This window comes from Salmo salar, chromosome 01 (genome assembly GCF_965601325.2).
Source record: "Salmo salar chromosome 01, fSalSal1, whole genome shotgun sequence".
NCBI lineage: Eukaryota > Metazoa > Chordata > Actinopteri > Salmoniformes > Salmonidae > Salmo > Salmo salar.
This window is the reverse complement of record NC_138291.1, coordinates 8,762,498-8,785,531: the sequence shown is the minus strand read 5'-3', so window position 1 is coordinate 8,785,531 and position 23,034 is coordinate 8,762,498. Positions and strand designations below refer to the sequence as shown.

General features: G+C 41.8%; 1 protein-coding gene across 1 annotated transcript; it reads right to left on the bottom strand.

Annotated features, from left to right (window-relative positions):
* Positions 1 to 1,032: 1,032 nt before the first annotated feature.
* LOC106606854 (complement component C1q receptor) lies at positions 1,033 to 3,416 on the bottom strand. Its single transcript, XM_014203286.3, has one exon. The coding sequence runs from the start codon at positions 2,878 to 2,880 to the stop codon at positions 1,138 to 1,140; it is 1,743 nt and encodes a 580-aa protein (XP_014058761.1). The 5' UTR covers positions 2,881 to 3,416; the 3' UTR covers positions 1,033 to 1,137.
* Between the last annotated feature and the right edge of the window lie 19,618 nt (positions 3,417 to 23,034).

The window sequence follows — 23,034 nt, the reverse complement described above, 5'->3', positions numbered from 1 at the left end:
AATTTCAAGTAAATTGAAGACTTGAAGTATTCAAGTAAATTAGGCCTACCAAACATTTCAGATGTAATGAATAACATGCCATCTGTGAACATGAAGCAATTCTTATGACTAGCCTGGTCTCATAGACTAGATGTAACGTCGTAAATGTAAATCTGGGTCAGTCAAATTGGTATGACATGTTACGTTTAGTATAGTTACACAAGACAGAAAGTTACTTAAGGCAAAAAAGAAAAGGTGAGTGGTTGGTCTGGTCGTGGTAGATGGGTGGGTGTATAACGTAAATGTCTAGCAACCCAATGGTTGCTTGTTCAAATTTCATGATGGACAACTCTGGCATTTTTGCTAATTAGCAACTTTTCAACTATTTACTACTTTTTTTTAGCTACATTGCAACTACGAATTATGTTAGCTAACCCTAACCCAGGTTAACCTAACCCTCTTGCTAGCGTTAGCCACCTAGCTTTTTTTTATTTAATTAGGCAAGTCAGTTAAGAACAAATTCTTATTTACAATGACGGCCTACCCTGGCCAAACCCAGATGACACTGGGCCAACTGTGCGCCGCCCTATGGGACTCCCAATCACGGCCGGTTGTGATGCAGACTGGATTCCAACAGCTACTGCAGTGACGCCTCTTGCACTGAGATGTAGTGTCTTAGACCACTGAGCCACTAACTTTAGCCGTTGCAAGTTGGAATTCATAACATATCATACTTTTGCAAATTTGTAAGATATTGTACGTTTTTCAAATTCATAACATATTGTATGTTTTGCAAATTCGTAACATATCATAGGAATTGTAATTCATAACATCTCATACAAAATGGATGATTAACATCCACAAATTAATACAGACCATATGAAACATATCATATCATACTAAATGGAGTTTCTCTGATTTATGTACTTACAGAATATTGGGAAATACTCTGAGACCAGGTTGTTATGATGATTAAATACGATTGTAACCTTTATGAATAATCATATAGAACATGTGCCTTTTTTGAAGCACAGTCAAGGATATCAGACATACTTTAAAAAAAACGTTATTTTATTAATTAACACGTTTTATTTATAACTTCGTAGATAATGCAATGTCAGAATTATATTGTTTTTACATTCCCGAGTTGACACTATTTCACGCCGTGCTTTCAAGTGACCCGTCAATTTTTTCTAACTGAGTCTCTATACCAGAAGCCACCCAACAATAACTGTCAGCAGTGGCGATTTTCTTCCTCGCTTCTCTTTTTGAACGACTACATCGAAACATGACAATAGCAGAGGTTACTGCAATTAGAAGAAGTAGTGGAACAAGAGAAGCAATAATGCAAATAAACAACCACGAGCTGAAAAAAGAGCCATTCTGCGTAATCCAACTCGTTCCAGTGGTTTTGCTGGATGGCTCCTCGCGCGTAATGTCGTGCGTAATAGTGTCTTGAGGTGGTCCGTCGGTGAACTGAGGCTCGTTTTGTAATTCAACCTTAGATATGGTTATAGTGTCAATGGTCTTGTCGTGTTGGTCGTTGTCTCTATAAACATTTGATGTCTCAGCAGTGGAAACAACAGTCACATCTCGAATGCAGGTGATTCCATTAGGGTGTAACCGGAAGTGCTGATAGCAAGAACACCTGAAACTACCAATGGTATTAGTGCATTTGTCCTCGCATCGATTACTGAGGCATTCGTCTATATCTATACAAGTATGACCGTCCTCGGACACAGTGAACCCTGCGATGCAATGGCAGGAGAAGGATCCTTCAGAGTTAAGACATATTTGTGGACATCTCGTTTCAGTGCACTCGTCTATATCGTGGCATTTGCCCTCAACCATTGTGTAGCCTTTATTGCACTTACATGTGTAACTACCTTGGGTATTGATGCAACGATCACCGTCGCAGACATTCATTTGGCATTCATCAACATCGATACAACCAAATTGGTCTTTATCCAATTGGAAGCCGCTTGGGCATAGACAGGAGAACCCCGTTGGTCCTGTTACGCATTGGTATTGACATGGAGAACTGTGACAATATTCCATTAAGTCACAAGATACTCTGTCCTGTCCTAACACATAACCGTCCTTGCATCCACAACGAATACCACCGGTGTCGCTATCAAAGCACACATGATCACATCCACCGTTTTTATAGCCACAACTCTGTTTATCCGCGGCGCAAAACGGACCGGGGTCAGTCCAGCCATAGACACCATCCGTTAATTTACAAATAGAAAAGTGGTCATTGCCATTACATCTTATTTCAGCATATGTTCCAAATGGAAACGCAGTCAAGTTGTTATCCCCATTTAATGGATTTTCTGAGAATGGGAGCTTGTAAATCACTTGCTCCCCTCCTGCCAACAACAAAGGTTTACACATTCCCTTGAAGTAGAATTTGCACGCGTAAAAAGCCTTTTCTTTGCAAGATCCATCCGTCCATTTTAATTCATTGCGACCAAATAAAGAATAGTATACCAATACGCAACGCTCTTCTGTGCAGGTGCTGCGAGGTTCCTTTTCCCAGTTGGAATATTCGGAATTTTCACTTCCAGATATCCACTTAAAACCTCTGAGACGCAAGCCCGTTATAATGCAGTCCCCCTTATGTAATTGCAGTCCGATCCAACATTTGTAGTCCAAATTGCGATGTCTTAAGTCGATCTGTGTAAGGATTGATTGAAGCTCTGCTTCCTCAGCTTTGTCTTTAGTTGTTACCAAGTAACCCCCGTTATCTACACATTTCATACGAGCGTCTTCGAAGCTGACTCTCTCCATATGAAAAGTGAAACAGGCATTGGATGTGCACACGGTTACTTCTCCGCCAGTGTCTGCTCCAATGGCTCCCCAGACAGAGATTTGCAGTAAAAGTAGCAAAAGCATCATTCCCACATAGTCCAACAACAACCATTGATTGAAATATTTTATATGCTACATTTATGCCTTATTGGCAAACGGATGACAAACGAGGCACTCTATTCCCTGCCAAAGTACAAAGTGTTGCGACTTTGAATTGTACATTCAAGCTCCTACATCCTGTTTTCTATATAAACCTAAGACGGATCTTTTTTTTTCTCAGTTGTTTTTTGTCTCCTGCTGAAGCAAGTTCCGTTGTGGAAAACCAAAACAATAGCAGCACCGTCATTGTTTTGACTTGTTATCCAGATGGCTCCCGTGCTGAGTAAACGTAACGTCATCTTCCAGCTGAAAAAAAAAACTATCATCGAACTGCATCAAATAATGCAACCAAAAAAATGAAAGCGCAAAAACATGGCATTTAATAATTTCCCGATGTATTCATTCATATGAAAATAACGATTTGTTTGTAATAATTTGTCATATTACATTTCTTTCATTTTCGATAGTCTATAGTTGTTGATTTGGTTATTAATATAGTTATGTGAAACGACTAATCTCATTTAAGTTGAGAGAAATAAGCCTTAATTTACATTCTAAATGGAAAGACAAAAATGGCTTCCCAAAAAGCAATAATAAAAATGAAAAAAATAGGTTCCAATTTGTGAAAGAGAACTGAGCCCTTTCCAGACAACCTTTTCTAACTCATTTAAAACCTCTGCTGATATGAAAGCCCGGAAAAAGCACAATAGTTCATTTCTAAAACAATAGATAGACAGGATGGGGAAGAGATGCTAGGAAGTTCACACCCATGCAGGTTCATGGGTCAGGTTGTGTAAGTACAGCAAGGGGCCATACAGTCAGGCAATTATTGAAGGCTACTGGTGGAAGCTCAGACAGTCTCACCACCATCTTAAACGCTGTTTTTACCCTTGGCAGACAGGATGGCATTTCTTTTTTTGTTATACCCGAATAACAGATTAAAACCAACCACTGACAGATGTGATTTTGTTCTATAATGTCAGTGGTATTAGCTGTCTTGTTATTGTTATGTGTCCATTATTTTATGTGGTTGAGAAAAGTAAATGCTGATATTTGAACTGATTCCCATCTCGTTTATTATAGTCATTTGAGGTAGCTATCTACTACACTCTTAGAGAAAAGGGTTCCAAAGGGGTTCTTCGGCTGACCCCATTGGAGGACATTTTTGGTTCCAGGTAAAAAAACATTTTTTGTTCCAGGTAGAACCATTTTGGGTTACATGTAGAACCCTCTGTGGAAAGGGTTGTACATTGAACCCAAAATGGTTCTACTTGGAACCTAAAGAGTTCTACCTGAAAACAACCATTTTTTTTTCTAAGAGTGTACCATTGGAGTGATCTTGAGCAGGGTCAGTGAATTGTTCTTTAGTTCCTGTGGTATGTAAATAAATGTGGCTGCAGAGCACTTCCTGTGTTTGTTTAAAGAATAGAAGTGGTACAACTTCAATTGCAGGAAATGGCACAAGAGGCCCTTTCAGCTACTCGACAACTCCAGCTCCACAGTGCAGTCCAATGAGTCTCACTGTCCACAATCGTTTTTTCTTAAAAAAAAATACATTTAAAAAAAAACAGGCATGAATGTGACTGTGCTGCCTGTAAACAGTCCACATCAATTCCAAATGTTCTGTAAATAGGCTTCTATTTTTGAAAGACTAACATCAACCCACATTAAAAGATGCGATGTGGACATGTAGTTGCTTTTATGCCAAAGTTTGAGTTGTATGTTGGCTGTATAGTTCATACAATAGATATAATATTAAGCTCTTATCTCTTATTATTAAATGTATCTTATTATCTCATTGATACTGCACTAATCCCCAGTTTTAGGCAAACTGTGGACATGTTCGAGAGCGTCAAAGCCGTGATGTATCTTGGGTAAATTGTGACTGACTGATTGATCTAAACAAAAATATTGAGTGGTTATTTATGATGCAAAGTGATTTGTAGACCAGTCAGTCTCGAATTGCCTTTAAAGTCAGCAGCGATGTCGAATGCATCATTGGTTTGTGATGACATGATGACACTAGCACCACCTTAACGGCAGCTGAAAAGAGAGGCCTACTGTAGGTGTGTATATAGCCCATGTCGACCATCTACTTAAACTAAGGGCCATCGACACTCATAGATAGTGTCCTCAAAGTGAAACACAACATTTTGGAAACAAGGTGCTCCTCAAGTACGGCAAGAAGTAGTTGCAGAGGTAGTTTAACTTCTCTGGGAAAGGGGGGCAGTATTGAGAAGCTTGGATGAAAAGCGTGCCCAAAGTAAAATGCCTGCTACTCAGGCCCAAAAGCTAGAATATGCATATAATTAGTAGATTTGGGTAGAAAACACTCTGAAGTTTCTAAAACTTTTTGAATGATGTCTGTGAGTATAACAGAACTCATATGGCAGGCAAAAACCTGAGAAAAAAATCCAACCAGGAAGTGGGAAAGCTGAGGTTTGTAGTTTTTCAAGTGATTGCCTCTCCAATATACGGTGTCTGTGGGGTCATATTGCACTTCCTAAGGCTTCCACTAGATGTCAACAGTCTTTAGAATGTTGTTTCAGGCTTCTACTGTGAATGGGGAGAGAATAAGAGCTGATTGTATCAGGTGTCTGGAAAATTGGCATGAGCTCAGTTATGCGTGCGGCTGTGAGAGCGAGCTGCCTTTCCTTTCAATTCTAAAGACAAAGGAATTGTCTGGTTGGAATATTATTGAATATTTATGATAAAAACATCCTAAAGATTGATTCTATACATCGTTTGACATGTTTCTACGAACTGTAATGTAACTATTTTGACTTTTTGTCTGGACTAAACTCGTACGCTTAGTGAATTTGGAATGCTGGACTAAACGCGCTAACAAAACGGAGGTATTTGGACATAAAGATTAACTTTATCGAACAAAACAAACATTTATTGTGGAACTGGGATTCCTGGGAGTACATTCCGATGAAGATCATCAAAGGTAAGTGAATATTTATAATGCTATTTCTGACTTTTGTTGACTCCACAACATGGCGGGTATCTGTATGGCTTGTTTTGGTGACTGAGCACTGTACTCAGATTATTGCAAAGTGTGCTTTCGCCGTAAAGCTTTTTTGAAATCTGACCCAGCGGTTCCATTAAGGAGAAGTTTATCTATAATTCTGTACATAACACTTGTATCTTTTATCAAAGTTTATGATGAGTATTTCTGTAAATTGATGTGCTCATTCACCGGCTGTTTTGGAGGCAAAACATTTCTGAACATTACACGCCAATCTAAAATGAGGTTTTTGGATATAAATATGAACTTTATCGAGCAAAACATACATGTATTGTGTAACATGAAGTCCTATGAGTGCCATCTCATGAAGATCATCAAAGGTTAGTGATTCATTTTAGCTGTATTTCTGGTTTTTGTGACGCCTCTCCTTGCTTGGAAAATGGCTGTGTGGTTTTTCTTGTCTAGGTGCTGTCCTAACATAATCTAATGGTATGCTTTCGCCGTAAAGCCTTTTTGAAATTGGACACTGTGGTTGGATTAACGAGAAGTCTATCTTTAAAATGGTGTATAATACTTGTATGTGTGAGAAATTTTAATTATGAGATTTTTGTTGTTTTGAATTTGGCGCTCTGCTATTTCACTGGCTGATAGGCGGGGTGAGACGCTAGCATCCCACATTTCCCAGAGAGGTTTGAACTTAACAACAGAAGCCCATATAACGTTACGCCGTAGGTGTCTGTGGCGATGCCTGCCCACTTGCCCTTCAGCACAGGAATCATGACTCCCAGCACAGCCTGTACAGTTTAACACCCCTGCCTCTTTTTTACCCCCTCTCGTTCTCTTTTCTCCACTTATCCTGCTTTAGGACGCAGAGAAGATGAAGAAGGTAGTACCTGCACGAGGGTGTTGTGGATGACAACAGACAACGGAAAAGATTGGAGACCCAAGCCAGCCGTCCGCCACTAACACACAAGGTGTGCCACAAGATGGCGCCGAAGAGGATGGCTGACATTTTACATGTGTCACGGCTCCTCCTCTGCAGTGCAGGGGTGGTTCCCCCTGCAGGCAGAGGAGGGTCGTTAGTGATTGCAGCTGGTGTGATTGGAGCCACCTGGGCTCAGGGTATTTAACCAACTGCTCCACTGACCTCTCTCTGGTCTGTCTGGTCTGGCTGGTCTGTCTGGTCTGTCGGGTCTGGCTGGTCTGGCTCCTCTGGCTCCTCGCTGAGCTTCTGGCTCGCTGGGCTTGCTCTCTTTCTCCCTGCTCCTCCAGGTATGATCCGGTTTTGTTTGTTCCTTTGTAGCTGTATTTAGTTTCCACTCAGTCATGTTCACACATACATATTCACGCATCCATGCACCTTACATACACCTTACATTATGACATTTCCACACCTCATTCCTTTTTCTTTGTTTATAGTTAATAGTTTTGATTTATAATAAAGAACGTTTTGAATTGGCCTATACCAGTTGTCGATGTCCTCTCATTTTTGCCACAGGCTATGAGCCGGCCTGTGACACATGCCCCTGACCAATTGTGCTATTTTGTTAGTTTTTTTTGCATTGTTTGTAACTTATTTTCGAACTTATTTTGTACATAATGTTGCTGTTACCGTCTCTTATGACGAAAATAACTTCTCACCACGAACTGGAAAACCCTTTTTCCTTTAACGAGTCCGACGAGAAGGATATATGCTCTCCCGGGAACAGGCCCAAATCCATGTCATTTGTGTGAAGAAAAGACGAGAAAATAGGATGCAGATCGGGCTGCCTTCTGATTATCCGTAGGCGAGCGAGTAAACTGCCACTGTCTTCCGTTCTACTTGCTAACATGCAACATGCAATCATTGGAAAATAAACATGCAATCATTGGAAAATAAAATGGATGACCTACGATTATCCTACCAGTGGGACATTAAGAATTGTAATATCTTATGTTTCACCGAGTCGTGGCTGAACGACGACACAGAAAATATAGAGCTGGTGGGATTTTCCATCCACTGGCAAAACAGAGATGCTACATTTGGTAAGAGAAGGGGTGGGGTTGTGTGTCTTTTTGTCAATAACAACTGGTGCGTGATGTCTAATATTAAATAAGTCTTGAGGTATTGCTCGCCTAAGGTAGAGTACCTTATGATAAGCTGTAGACCACGCTATCTACCAAGAGTTCTCATCTATATTATTCATAGCCGTCTATTTACCACCACAGACAGATGCTGGCACTAAGACTGCACTCAACCAGCTGTAGAAGGCCATAAGAAAACAAGAAAATGCTCATCCAGAAGCGGTGCTCCTAGTGGCCAGGTACTCTAATGCAGGCAAACTTAAATCAGTTTTACCAAATTCTTACTAGCATGTCACATGTGCAACCAGAGGAAAAAAACTCCAGACCACCTTTACTCCACACACAGAGATGCATACAATACTCTCCCCCGCTCTCCATTTGGCAAATCTGACCATAATGCTATCCTCCTGATTCCTGCTTACAAGCAAAAACTAAAGCAGGATGTACCAGTGACTCGCTCAATACGGAAGTGGTCAGATGACGCGGATGCTACACTACAGGACTGTTTTGCCAGCCCAGACTGGAATATGTTCCGGGATTCATCCAATGGCATTGAGGAGTATACCACCTCAGTCATCGGCTTCATCAATAAGTGCCTCGACGTCGTCGTCCCCACAGTGACCATACGTACATACACCAACCAGAAGCCATGGATTACAGGCAACATCGGCATCAAGCTAAAGGATAGAGCTGCCGCTTTCAAGGAGCGGGACAATAATAATTATTTTTTTCATTTTAATTTTACCTTTATTTAACTAGGCAAGTCAGTTAAGAACAAATTCTTATTTTCAATGACGGCCTAATAATTCGGACGCTTATAAGAAATCCCGCTATGCCCTCAGACGTACCATCAAACAAGAAAAGCGTCATAACGGGATAAAGATTGAATCCTACTACACCGGCTTTGACGCTCGTCAGATGTGTCAGGGCTTGAAAACTATTATGGCCTACAAACGGTAACCCAGATGCGAGTTGCCCAGTGAGGCAAGCCTACTAGATGAGCTAAATGCCTTTTATGCTTGCTTCAAGGCAACCAACACTGAAGCATGCACGAGAGCACCAGCTGTTCTGGATGACAGTGTGATAACTCTCTCGGTAGCCGATGTGAGCAAGACCTCTAAACAGGTCAACATTCACAATGCCGCAGGGCCAGATGGATTACCAGGACGTGTACTCAAAGCATGCGCGGAGCAACTGCCAAGTGTCTTCACTGACATTTTCAACCTCTCCCTGACTGAGTCTGTAATACCTACATGTTTCAAGTAGACCACCATAGTCCCTGTGCCCAAGGAAGCAAAGGTAACCTGCCTAAATGATTACCGCCCCGTAGCACTCAAGTTAGTAGCCATGAAGTGCTTTGAAAGGCTGGTCATGGCTCACATCAACAGCATCCTGCCGGGTACCCGAGACCCACTCCAATTAGCATTCCTCCCCAACAGATCCACAGATGATGCAATCTCATTCACACTACACACTGCCCTTTCCCACCTGGACAAAAGGAACACCTATTTGACCCTGTTGGTCATCTATGAACATTTGAACATCTTGGCCATGTTCTGTTATAATCTCCACCCGGCACAGCCAGAAGAGGACTGGCCACCCCTCATAGCCTGGTTCCTCTCTAGGTTTTTTCCTAGGTTCTGGCCTTTCTAGGGAGTTTTTCCTAGCCACTGTGCTTCTACACCTGCATTGCTTGCTGTTTGGGGTTTAAGGCTGGGTTTCTGTACAGCACTTTGAGATATCAGCTGATGTAAGAAGGGCTTTATGAATACATTTGATTTGATTTATGTGAGAATGCTGTTCATTGATTACAGCTCAGCGTTCAACACCATAGTGCCCACAAAGCTCAGCACCTCCCTCTGCAACTGGATCCTGGACTTCCTGATGGGCCGCCCCCAGGTGGTAAGGGTAGGCAGCAACACGTCTGCCACGCTGATCCTCAACACTGTGGCCCCTCAGGGGTGTGTGCTTAGTCCCCTCCTGTACTCCCTGTTCACACACGACTGAGTGGCCAAACATGACTCCAACACCATCATTAAGTTTGCTGATGACGCAACAGTGGTAGGCCCGATTACCTACAACAATAAGAAGGAGGAGGGGAGGAGGGAGGAGAACAGAGAGGAGGGGAGGAGGTCAGAGAACTTGCAGTGTGGTGCCAGGACAACAACCACTCCCTCAATGTGAGCAAGACAAATGAGCTGATCGTGGACTACAGGAAAAGGCGGGCCAAATGGGCCCACATTAACATCAATGGGGCTGTAGTGGAGCGGGTCAAGAGTTTCAAGTTCCTTGGTGTTCACATCACCAACGAACTATCCTGGTTCAAACACATCAAGACAGTCGTGAAGAGGGCATGATAAAACCTTTTCCCCCTCAGGAGACCGAAAAGATTTGGCATGGTCCCCAGATCCTTAAAAAGTTCTACAGCTGCACCATCGAGAGCATCCTGACCGGTTGCATCACTGCCTGGTATGGCAACTGCTCGGCAGAGGGTAGTGCATCACTGGGGCCAAGCTTCCTGCTTTCCAGAACCTATATAATAGGCGGTGTCAGAGGAAAGCCCATAACATTTTCAGAGACTCCTGTCACCCAAGTCATAGACAGTTTTTTCTGCTACCGCACGGCAAGCGGTACCGGAGCGCCAAGTCTAGGATCAAAAGGCTCCTTAACAGCTTTTACCCCCAAGCCATAAGACTGCTGAACAATTAACCAAATGGCCACCGGACTATTTACATTGACCCCCCCCCCCCCCCCCCCCCCATTTCTTTTGTACACTGCTGCTACTCTCTGTTTATTATCTATGCATAGTCACTTCACCCCCACCTACATGTACATATTACCTCAACTAACCTGTACCCCTGCACACTATATACCGGTACCCCCTGTATATAGCCTCGTTATTGTTATGTTATTGTGTAATAGTTTTTTTTTTGTACTTTAGTTTATTTGGTAAATATTTTCTTAACTCTTCTTGAACTGCACTGTTGGTTAAGGGCTTGTAAGTAAGCATTTCACGGTAAGGTCTACACATGTTGTATTCGGCGCATGTGACAAGTAAAGTTTGATTTGATTTGAAATGCACAGGCTGGCTGGGCTACCTAGAACTTTTCATTCCAAATTATTGAGTGAAATTAACCTATCAACATAGTGATGACATACTGTGTACTGTGTGAATAACATTAAACTTTTTTTAAAGGATTTTCTTTTGCAATTTAGTAGAAAACAAAAAAACACAGCTGCCAGACATATGAATAGAAGTAGTGCTTAGGCAAGACATGGGACAAGAATAGAACAACAATGACAGTTAAATCAACAGTAAGTGTTCCTAGTCAGTGTTCACAGTCAGTCTCCGTCCAGACGGGGTAGAAACGGACCCCAAATCTTCAGAAATCTGCTGGAGGAGTTAGTCCTTAAAAAAACGTATATTTTCCAAGTTAATGGTGGTAATCATTTCTGCTAGCCATCTAAGGAAGCGAGGGAGGGGTGTGTGTCTTCCATTCTGTGAGGATTTTTTTTTATAGTTGCAGCCACCGTTCCAAACATCAGAGCCTGTTGTTCCTCATAGGCCGATCTTAGAACAGACTCTGAGCAGCCAAAGAGAGCAAGTTCTGCATCAGGTTCAATGGCCCTCTCATATACCTTTGAATACCAATCAAAGATGTTCCTCCAAAAATTATTAAGTAGGAGGCAGAGCCACAAAGTGGGGATACCTGGGGATTAATTATATTTCATTTGGTTTTGGAGAAATGAAGTATATGCATGACTTTGTATTGTATCAATTGATATCTGGCATTGAAGGAACAAAAGTGAATTCTAGACAGGGCTCTGAGATCTCAATATTTAACTCTTTACCCCAGGTGTTCTTGAGATGACAAGTAGAGGAATCTGTATCGTTGGAGAAAAAGGAGACAAACTGTGAGATGGGGTGTTTTGAGTTGGGAGGGCGCTGTAGCAAATCATAAAACAAATGTTATACAGGAGGGTATCAACATTTTTAATTAGCCCTTTGATATAGTGTCTGACTTGTAAATAACAGAGAAAAAAATGTAAATGGGAGAGATTGAATTGATTACAGACTTGACTTCCATATTTAGCCACAGTGGGGCAACCATGTCCAACTTATCAGGGAAACCCAGTTGCCCTGACATTTGCAGCCCAGTAGTAATGCTTAAAGACGGGTAGGCCTAAGCCGACACTTTCCTTGGGCTTTTGCAAGTAGGTTTTACAAATACGATGGTTTTTGTAACCCAAGACAAATGGCAAGTTTGTCGAGTCCAATGTCTTAAAAAATGAAGAGGTAAGAAACATTGGAAGATTCTGGCAAAGATAAAGGAACCTGGGAAGAGAAACCATTTTTACGGCATTAATGCGCCCCATCATAGAAAGAGGCAATATTCTCCAGCTCTCTATGTTTTGTTTAAGTTTTGCAACCAGCTCACTGTAGTTAAGCTTGAAAATGAGCTTTGGATTTCTAGGTATTTTTAGTCCCAGGCAAGTTAAATGGTATCCTCTATAGCTCACTTTAAATGGTATCCTCTCTAGCTCATTTTAAATGGTATCCTCTCTAGGTCACTTTAAATGATATCTTCTCTAGCTCACTTTAAATGGTATCTTCTCTTGCTCACTTTAAATGGTATCCTCTCTTGCTCACTTTAAATGGTATCCTCTCTAGCTCACTTTAAATGGTATCTTCTCTAGCTCACTTTAAATGGTATCTTCTCTAGCTCACATTAAATGGTATCCTCTCTAGCTCACTTTAAATGGTATCTTCTCTAGCTCACTTTAAATGTTATCTTCTCTAGCTCACATTAAATGGTATCCTCTCTTGCTCACTTTAAATGGTATCCTCTCTAGCTCACTTTAAATGGTATCTTCTCTAGCTCACTTTAAATGGTATCTTCTCTAGCTCACATTAAATGGTATCCTCTCTTGCTCACTTTAAATGGTATCCTCTCCTGTATTCTTTCCCGGTTGGAATTCTTTTTTGCCTCAATTATTTATTCTGTTGTGAAATTTGATTTCAATTCTCTTTTGGCACTATCATCAGGTTTTGGCAGATTGATAGAATCAAAGGCTGATACGTCAGAACCAGAATCATTGGATCTGTAAGACTATAACTCTGAGTAAATTTCTTTGAAGCAGTTTGTTTATCTCTTTAGGATTTGTCAGCGAGATGTCCACCCTAGACCTGATTTGATGGATTGTTCTATTAGCCTGTGCACCCTTTAGTTGTCTAGCCAGCAACCTTTCTGGATTGTCCCCTAGTTCAAATTGTTTTTGTCTCAGCTTTAATGGTAGGTTACTGACCTGAGAACTAAGAATAGCATTGTGTTCATATTGTTGTAGTCAACCTGAGAGAGTGAAGTTCTGTATGTCTCCTCCAAAGCTGGGAGGTTTTATTCTATCTCATCCAGTCGCATGCGATTCCCTTTTTTTTAATAGCAGACTGAAATAATATGACCTCTCATAACCACATAAAAGATTCCCATAGTGTAGAATCAGACACCCCTCCTGTTTCATTAGTCTTATGTACCCTTCCGTTTATGGTACCCGGCTTGGCAAGTGGTGAGGGCTTCGACTGTAGAGAGTGGTGTGCACTGTCAATGAAGAGGGGCTTTGGAAAGTTGTCGTCGCCCAGCAGCTTGGGAATAAGCTTGGACACAAACTCTGTGGGTTTCCCTTGTTCTTTGTCCTCCAAAATCCCCACAAGTTTGATGTTCAAGCCTGCAACTCCTGCCTTCTAAATGGAGAACCTTGGCTTAAAATGTGCATAAAATGTGGTGAGTAGTTGACTCGAGAGAAAGACAACAGCTGAACAGTTTTGAACAAATGTACATTTCTTTAAAAATGAAAGAGCAAGAAAAGAGAGAGTTATATTTAGTTGTATTTTTTTAAACTTTCACTTAGGTAGCTAATGCAGCTAGCTAGTTTAGCCTACTCAAACACCTGGCTCAAACAGAGAAGGATGTTATATTAGCTAGCTGGCTATGGCTATGGCTATAATCAACAATGTAGGCTGTGTGTAGCGGTTGGCTTAAAAAGGTTTTTTCGCCTGGTCAGACAGCTGATGTGTTGTGCACTGAATTCCACAAGCAAAGGGAAAAGGTGACAGGAGGAGAGAGCGTAGATGCGAGAAGGAATTCTACAACGAGCAAAATGTTCATGCTGTTTGTATGTAGCTGCTATTAAAGAGAACTATGTTTGTGTCTGATCAGGGGTGTATTCATTCTGCCGATTCTGTTGAAAAACGGTTCATGAACGGAATGAAACGGGAATAAACATATCTGAATTTGTTCAACAGAAATGCTTGTTTGCAACTGTTGGATTAATGGCTACACCCTAGATCAGATAGATGCAGGCAACAGTGTGCAAGGTTGTATTGAATGTGTCACTGTCTGTCACCTTAATTAATTCATCTTTATCTCGACCTGTGCACCTACGTTGTAAACATTAATTCATAGGCTAGGTTGTAGCAACCTCATGATGGGTATAGGGAATATTTTAGTTTCATGTAGTAGCCTAAACCTATCAATGTTACGTTGAGCTGGATGAATGGAATATGAATGACAGTCATCCAATATGCTGTATTAGAAATAAGGCCATGCTCATAAAAAACATCTTAAACAGGTAGCCTAGTGATTAAGAGCGTTGAACCTTTAACCGAAATGTTGCTGGTTCGAATCCCCGAGCCAACTAGGTGAAAAATCTGTAAATGTGCCCATTAGCAAGGCACTTAACCCTAATTGCTCCTGTAAGTCGCCCTAGATAACAACGTCTGCTAAGTGACTGAAATGTAAATGTCACCGATCGCCACTGGTATTCACAGTCCTGCATCAATAATATGTTGTTTTTCCAACTCAATCTGGCAACATGTGCTTGAACACTGCACATTGTTCACTCTGATGCCATCAGGGGTGCCATTAAAATGTTCTTCCCCAGGGCACGGGACTAGTCCAGCCATGCAAGGCAGAAGTCATAGTAAAACTGCTTGTATACTATTTTGATTACACTCTACCATGGAAGGCTGTGGTGATAACAGACATGTCTCACAGCCAAGAGCAATGTGTGGGCGGTGTTTGTGCACACAATATTTTATAGCCTTTTCAGCAATCTCGGTAGCTAGCAGGTGTACAGTACCAGTCAAATGTTTGGACACACCTACTCATTACAGGGGTTTTCTTTATTTTTACTATTTTCTACATTGTAGAATAATAGTGAAGACATCAAAACTATGAAATAACACATGGAAACATGTAGTAACCAAACAAGTGTTAAACAAATCAAAATATATTTTATATTTGAGATTCTTCAAAGTAGCCACCCTTTGCCTTGATGACAGCTTTGCACACTCAAAACACATTGACTCTGTACCAATACCGCCTGTATATAGCCTCGCTACTGTTATTTTACTGCTGCTCTTTAATTATTTGTTATTTTTATTTAAATGTTTTACTTATCTATTTTTTACTTAACTTCTTTTTCTTAACTGCATTGTTGGTTTTTAAGGGCTTGTAAGTAAGCATTTCACTTTAAGGTCTACACCTGTTGTATTCGGCAGCATGTGACAAATATAATTTGATTTGATTAGATTATGTTGGAGAGGCTTCCATTGTTGTTAGATAGGTAACTCTCGATCGACTCTGTAGCAGGGGATGTAAATCCATAACACGTATGTTTTTCCAGCAGCAGATTATGGTCAAAAATGTAAAAAGCTGCAGTGAAATCTAACAAAACAGCTTCCACAAGCTTCTTATTATCAATGTCTGTCGGCCAATCATCAGTCATTTGCATCAAAGCTGGGACCGAGAGACTGAAAAACAGCTTCTATCTGAAGGCCATCAGACTGTTTAACAAACATCACTAACATTGAGTGGCTGCTGCGAACATACTGACTCATCTCTAGCCACTTTAATAATCAAGAATTGGATGTAATAAATGTATCACTAGCCACTTTAAACAATGCCACTTTATATGATGTTTACATTCCCTACATTACTCATCTCATATATATATACTGTACTCTATACCATCTACTGCATCTTGCCTATGCCATTTGGCCATCGCTCATCTATATATTTTTGTGTACATATTCTTATTAATTCCTTTACACTTGTGTGTATAAGGTAGTTGTTGTGAAATTGTTAGATTACTTGTTAGATATTACTGCATGGTCGGAACTAGAAGCACAAGCATTTCGCTACACTCGCATTAACATCTGCTAACCATGTGTATGGTCTTCCTGTCTGGGTTGGCGCCCCGCCTTGGGTTGTGCCGTGGCGGAGATCTTTGTGGGCTATACTCGGCCTTGTCTCAGGATGGTATGTTGGTGGTTGAAGATATCCCTCTAGTGGTGTGGGTGCTGTGCTTTGGTCAAGTGGGTGGGGTTATATCCTTCCTGTTTGGCCCTGTCCGGGGGTATCATCGGATGGGGCCACAGTGTCTCCTGACCCCTCCTGTCTCAGCCTCCTGTATTTATGCTGCAGTAGTTTAAGTGTCCGGTGTCCTGTGTGAATTTAAGTATGCTCTCTCTAATTCTCTCTTTCTTTCTCTCTTTCTTTCTTTCTCTCTCTCGGAGGACCTGAGCCCTAGGACCATGTCTCAGGACAACCTGGCATGATGACTCCTTGCTGTCGCCAGTCCACCTGGCCGTGCTGCTGCTCCAGTTTCAACTGTTCTGCCTGCGGCTATGGAACCCTGACCTGTTCACCGGACGTGCTACCTGTCCCAGACCTGCTGCTTTCAACTCTCTAGAAACAGCAGGAGCGGTAGAGATACTCTCAAAGATCAGCTATGAAAAGCCAACTGACATTTACTCTTGAGGTGCTGACTTGTTGCACCCTCGACAACTACTGTGATTATTATTATTTGACCATGCTGGTCATTTATGAACATTTGAACATCTTGGCCATGTTCTGTTTTAATCTCCACCCGGCACAGCCAGAAGAGGACTGGCCACCCCTCATAGCCTGGTTCCTTTCTAGGTTTCTTCCTAGGTTCTGGCCTTTCTAGGGAGTTTTTCCTAGCCACCGTGCTTCTACACATGCATTGCTTGCTGTTTGAGGTTTTAGGCTGGGTTTCTGTACAGCACTTTGAGATATCAGCTGATGTAAGAAGGGCTATATAAATACATTTGATTTGATTCGTATGTGACAAATAAAATTTGATTTGATTTCTCAATACACAGTACGTTTGATGATGAGCTGTGCAGTAACTGTCACGTCCTGACCAGCAGATGGAGCTGGTGTAGTAGTTTGGGGGTCAGGACGTGGCAGTCTTGTGTGTGTCCACACTTCCGCTGCGCCTTGGTCGTCCTTTCATATCCACGATGGAAGCCGTGACAGTAACACAGATTTGAAATGTATTTTGCCTCATCCCTCCGTTAGGTTCTTATTTTTCAGAGTAAATAACTCACGGACATTAGAGAAGCTTAACCAAGTTTAATTCTTACCAAAGGGTCGACATAGCTGTATTCAGACAAAAAAACATTTCCCACAATCACTGATATTTAACGGTATTTAACCTTTTCTCCTAGGCTGAGTCTCCTCCTCCACAACCAAACAGCTAAAGCATCTCTGTTGCTAGACAGAACCTTAGTGATATCTGTTCTTCCTCACTTCATCTGACCTGACCTCGACCCCAAAGCGCTCACTCCTCCCCAACTCAAGGCTATCATGGTTATTGATACCAGACTGTGTCTCTTCTCCTCCCAGAGGATCCCTGATGGCTAACAATACACATATCCTGACATAATGTAAACGTTATACATTACCCTCTCTCCCTCAGTGACATACCCTGACATTATATAAACGTTATACATTACCCTCTCTCCCTCAGTGACATATCCTGACATAATGTAAACGTTATACATGACCCTCTCTCCCTCAGTGACATATCCTGACATAATGTAAACGTTATACATTACCCTCTCTCCCTCAGTGACATACCCTGACATAATGTAAACGTTATACATGACCCTCTCTCCCTCAGTGACATATCCTGACATAATGTAAACGTTATACATTACCCTCTCTCCCTCAGTGACATACCCTGACATAATGTAAACGTTATACAGGACCCTCTCTCCCTCAGTGACATACCCTGACATAATGTAAACGTTATACATGACCCTCTCTCCCTCAGTGACATATCCTGACATAATGTTAACGTTATACATTACCCTCTCTCCCTCAGTGACATACCCTGACATAATGTAAACGTTATACAGGACCCTCTCTCCCTCAGTGACATACCCTGACATAATGTAAACGTTATGCAGGACCCTCTCTCCCTCAGTGACATACCCTGACATAATGTAAACGTTATACATTACCCTCTCTCCCTCAGTGACATATACTGACATAATGTAAACGTTATACATTACCCTCTCTCCCCCAGTGACATATACTGACATAATATAAACGTTATACATTACCCTCTCTCCCTCAGTGACATACCCTGACATAATATAAACGTTATACATTACCCTCTCTCCCTCAGTGACATACCCTGACATAATATAAACATTATACATTACCCTCTCTCCCTCAGTGACATACCCTGACATAATGTAAACGTTATACATTACCCTCTCTCCCTCAGTGACATACCCTGACATTATATAAACGTTATACATTACCCTCTCTCCCTCAGTGACATACCCTGACATAATGTAAACGTTATACATTACCCTCTCTCCCTCAGTGACATACCCTGACATAATGTAAACGTTATACATTACCCTCTCTCCCTCAGTGACATACCCTGACATAATGTAAACGTTATACATTACCCTCTCTCCCTCAGTGAAATACCCTGACATAATGTAAACGTTATACATTACCCTCTCTCCCTCAGTGACATACCCTGACATAATGTAAACGTTATACAGGACCCTCTCTCCCTCAGTGACATACCCTGACATAATGTAAACGTTATACATTACCCTCTCTCCCTCAGTGACATACCCTGACATAATGTAAACGTTATACAGGACCCTCTCTCCCTCAGTGACATACCCTGACATAATGTAAACGTTATACATTACCCTCTCTCCCTCAGTGACATATACTGACATAATATAAACGTTATACATTACCCTCTCTCCCTCAGTGACATACCCTGACATAATATAAACGTTATACATTACCCTCTCTCCCTCAGTGACATACCCTGACATAATGTAAACGTTATACATTACCCTCTCTCCCTCAGTGACATACCCTGACATAATGTAAACGTTATACAGGACCCTCTCTCCCTCAGTGACATACCCTGACATAATGTAAACGTTATGCAGGACCCTCTCTCCATCAGTGACATATACTGACATAATGTAAACGTTATACAGGACCCTCTCTCCATCAGTGACATATACTGACATAATATAAACGTTATACATTACCCTCTCTCCCTCAGTGACATACCCTGACATAATGTAAACGTTATACAGGACCCTCTCTCCCTCAGTGACATTGTTAGTTTCAAAGATCTCCACCCGTCTCCCCTTATTAATGCCTGCCACATGTAATCGCTTCCCTGCACTCAAAACATTCTAAGCTTAGTTGCACCCACTATATACCTTCCTCCTATAACCCTTAACTTCTGGTGTAGACCGTCAACCTTAGCACTCCATCAGTGACATGAATAAGTAACATTTCATATTCTCAGAACCTAACACCTCTCAAACATAACATTTTTCAATTCTTCATCAATCCACAGGGATTTAACAGTTTTTACTTATGGTTATTAGTATCTTCATAAATGCGTCAAGTCACCCAAGTCATAGACTGTTTTCTCTGCTACCCCACGGCAAGCGGTACCGGAGCGCCAAGTCTTGGACCAAAAGGCTCCTTAACAGCTTCTACCCCCAAGCCATAAGACTGCTGAACAATGAATCAAATGGCCACCGGACTATTTACATTGACCCCCCATTTGTTTTTTACACTGCTGCTACAGTGTTTATTATCTATGCATAGTAACTTCACCCCCACCTACATGCACAAATTACCTCAACTAACCTGTACCCCTGCACACTGACTCGGTACCGGTACCACCTGTATATAGCCTCCACATTGACTCGGTACCGGTACCCCCTGTATATAGCCTCCACACTGACTCGGTACCGGTACCCCCCTGTATATAGCCTCCACACTGACTCGGTACCGATACCACCTGTATATAGCCTCCACATTGACTCGGTACCGGTACCACCTGTATATAGCCTCCACATTGACTCGGTACCGGTACCACCTGTATATAGCCTCCACACTGACTCGGTACCGGTACCCCCTGTATATAGCCTCCACACTGACTCGGTACCGGTACCACCTGTATATAGCCTCCACACTGACTCGGTACCGGTACCCCCTGTATATAGCCTCCACACTGACTCGGTACCGGTACCACCTGTATATAGCCTCCACATTGACTCGGTACCGGTACCCCCTGTATATAGCCTCCACATTGACTCGGTACCGGTACCCCCTGTATATAGCCTCCACACTGACTCGGTACCGGTACCCCCTGTATATAGCCTCCACATTGACTCTGTACCGGTACCCCCTGTATATAGCCTCTACATTGACTCGGTACCGGTACCCCCTGTATATAGCCTCCACATTGACTCGGTACCGGTACCCCCTGTATATAGCCTCCACACTGACTCGGTACCGGTACCCCCCTGTATATAGCCTCTTTATGGTTATTTTATTTTGTTACTTTTTATTCTTTTTTATTTGAGTTTATTTGGTCAATGTTTCCTTAACTTTTTCTTGAACTGCACTGTTGGTTAAGGGCTTGTAGATAAGCATTTCACGGTAAGGTCAACACATGTTGTATTCGGCGAATGTTTTTTGGATTTAGATTTCAAAATATATATATATATATATATATTTTTTTTTAAGTATTCAGAGCCTTTACTAAGTACTTTGTTGAAGCACCTTTGGCAGCGAATACAGCCTCGAATCGTCTTGGGTATGATGCTACAGGCATGGCAAACCTGTTTTGGGGAGTTTCTCCCATTCTTCTCTGCAGATCCTCTCAAGCTCTGTCAGGTTGGATGGGGAGCGTAGCTGCGCAGATAGTTTTAAGTCTACCCAGAGATGTTAGATCGGGTTCAAGTCTGGCTCTGACTGGGTCACTCAAGGACATTCAAAGACTTGTCCCGAAGCCACTCCTGTGTTGTCTTGGCTGTGTACTTAGGGTCGTTGTCCTTTTGGAAGGTGAATCTTCATCCCAGTCTGAGGTCCTGAGCGCTCTGGAGCAGGTTTTACATCAAGGATCTCTCTGTACTTTGCTCCGTTCATCTTTCCCTCGATCCTGACTAGTCTCTCAGTCCCTGCCTCTGAAAAACATTCCCACAACATGATGCTGCCACCACCATGCTTCACCGTAGGGATGGTGCCAGGTTTCCTCCAGACGTGATACTTGCCATTCAGGCCAAAGAATTCCATCTTGGTTTCATCCGACCAGAGAATCTTGTTTTTCATGGCCTAAGAGTCCTTTAGGTACATTTTGGCAAGCTCCAAGTGGGCTGTCATGTGCTTTTACTGAGGAGTGGCTTCCGTCTGGCCACTCTACCATAAAGGCCTGATTGGTGGAGTGCCTCAGAGATGGTTGTCCTTCTGGAAGGTTCTCTCATCTCCACAGAGGAACTCTGGAGCTCTGTCCAAGTGACCATCGGGTTCTTGGTAAACTCCCTGACCAAGGCCCGTCTCCCACAATTGCTCAGTTGGCTGGGCTGCCAGCTCTTGGAAGAGTCTTGATGGATCCAAACTTCTTCCATTTAAGAATGATGGAAGCCACGGTGTTCTTGGGGACCTTCAATGCTGCAGAAATGTTTTGGTACCCTTCCCCAGATCTGTGCATCGACACAATCCTCTCGGAGCTCTACGGACAATTCCTTTGACCTCATGGCTTGGTTTTTCGCTTCTGACATGCAGTGTCAACTGTGGGACCTTATATAGACAGGTGTGTGCCTTTCTAAATCATGTCCAATCAATTGAATTTACCACAGGTGGGCTCCAAACAAGTTGTAGAAACATCTCAACGATGATCAATGGAAACAGGATGCATCTGAGCTCAATTTCCAGTCTCATGGCAAAGGGTCTGAATACTTATGTAAATAAGGTATTCTTATTTTTAATAAATTAGCAACATTATGGGGTATTGTGTGTAGATTGATGAGAATCCATTTTAGAATAAGGCTGTAACGTAACAAAATGTGGAAAAAGTCAAGGGTCTGAATAATTTCCGAAGGCACTGTATACACTATATTAGGCCCAGTCTTTGGAAATGTAGTTTTCCTAGATATGGCTACTATACTATGATGACTAAATCCAATGGATGTGGATACTGCTTTAGAGCAGATTTCTCCAGGATTAGTAAAGACCGATACATGTTAATAATGCCATTCCTGTGCTGTTTGTAAACACCCTGGTAGGTTAACTGATAACCTGAACCAGGTTAAGTTGAAGATTTTTCTTGAGTGGACAGCTAAATGAATATATGACTAGTCAATATTTAGGTCAACCAGAAAATATTCCTGTCTGTTGATATCCCATACATTATCAAGCATTTCACACATCCTATCCAGATACTGACTGTTAACACTTGGTGGTCTATAGCAACTTCTCACAAGAATGGGCTTTAGGTGAGGCAGGTGAACCTGTAACCATATTACTTCAACAGCCTTTTCCATGAGATCCTCTCTAAATTTTCCAGGAATATGACTCTGAATATGAACAGCAACACCACCCCCATTGGCATGTCTGTCTCTTCTGAAGAAGTTGTAACCATTTATTGCTACAGCTGTATCATAAAAGGTATTATCTAAGTGTGTTTCAGAGATAGTCAGTATGGGAATGTTATCTGTTACAAGCAAGTTATCGATTTCATGAACCTTGTTTCTCAGTTTGGAGTCACTTAGAAATGTTCTTGTTTATGAAAGAAAAGCAAAATTTTTTGGTCCATTAAAATAACAGAAAATTTATCAGAAATACAGTGTAGACATTCTTAATGTTGTAAATGACTATTGTAGCTGGAAATGGCAGATTTTTAATTGAATATCTATCTTTAATGGAATATCTATATGTACAGAGGACCATTAT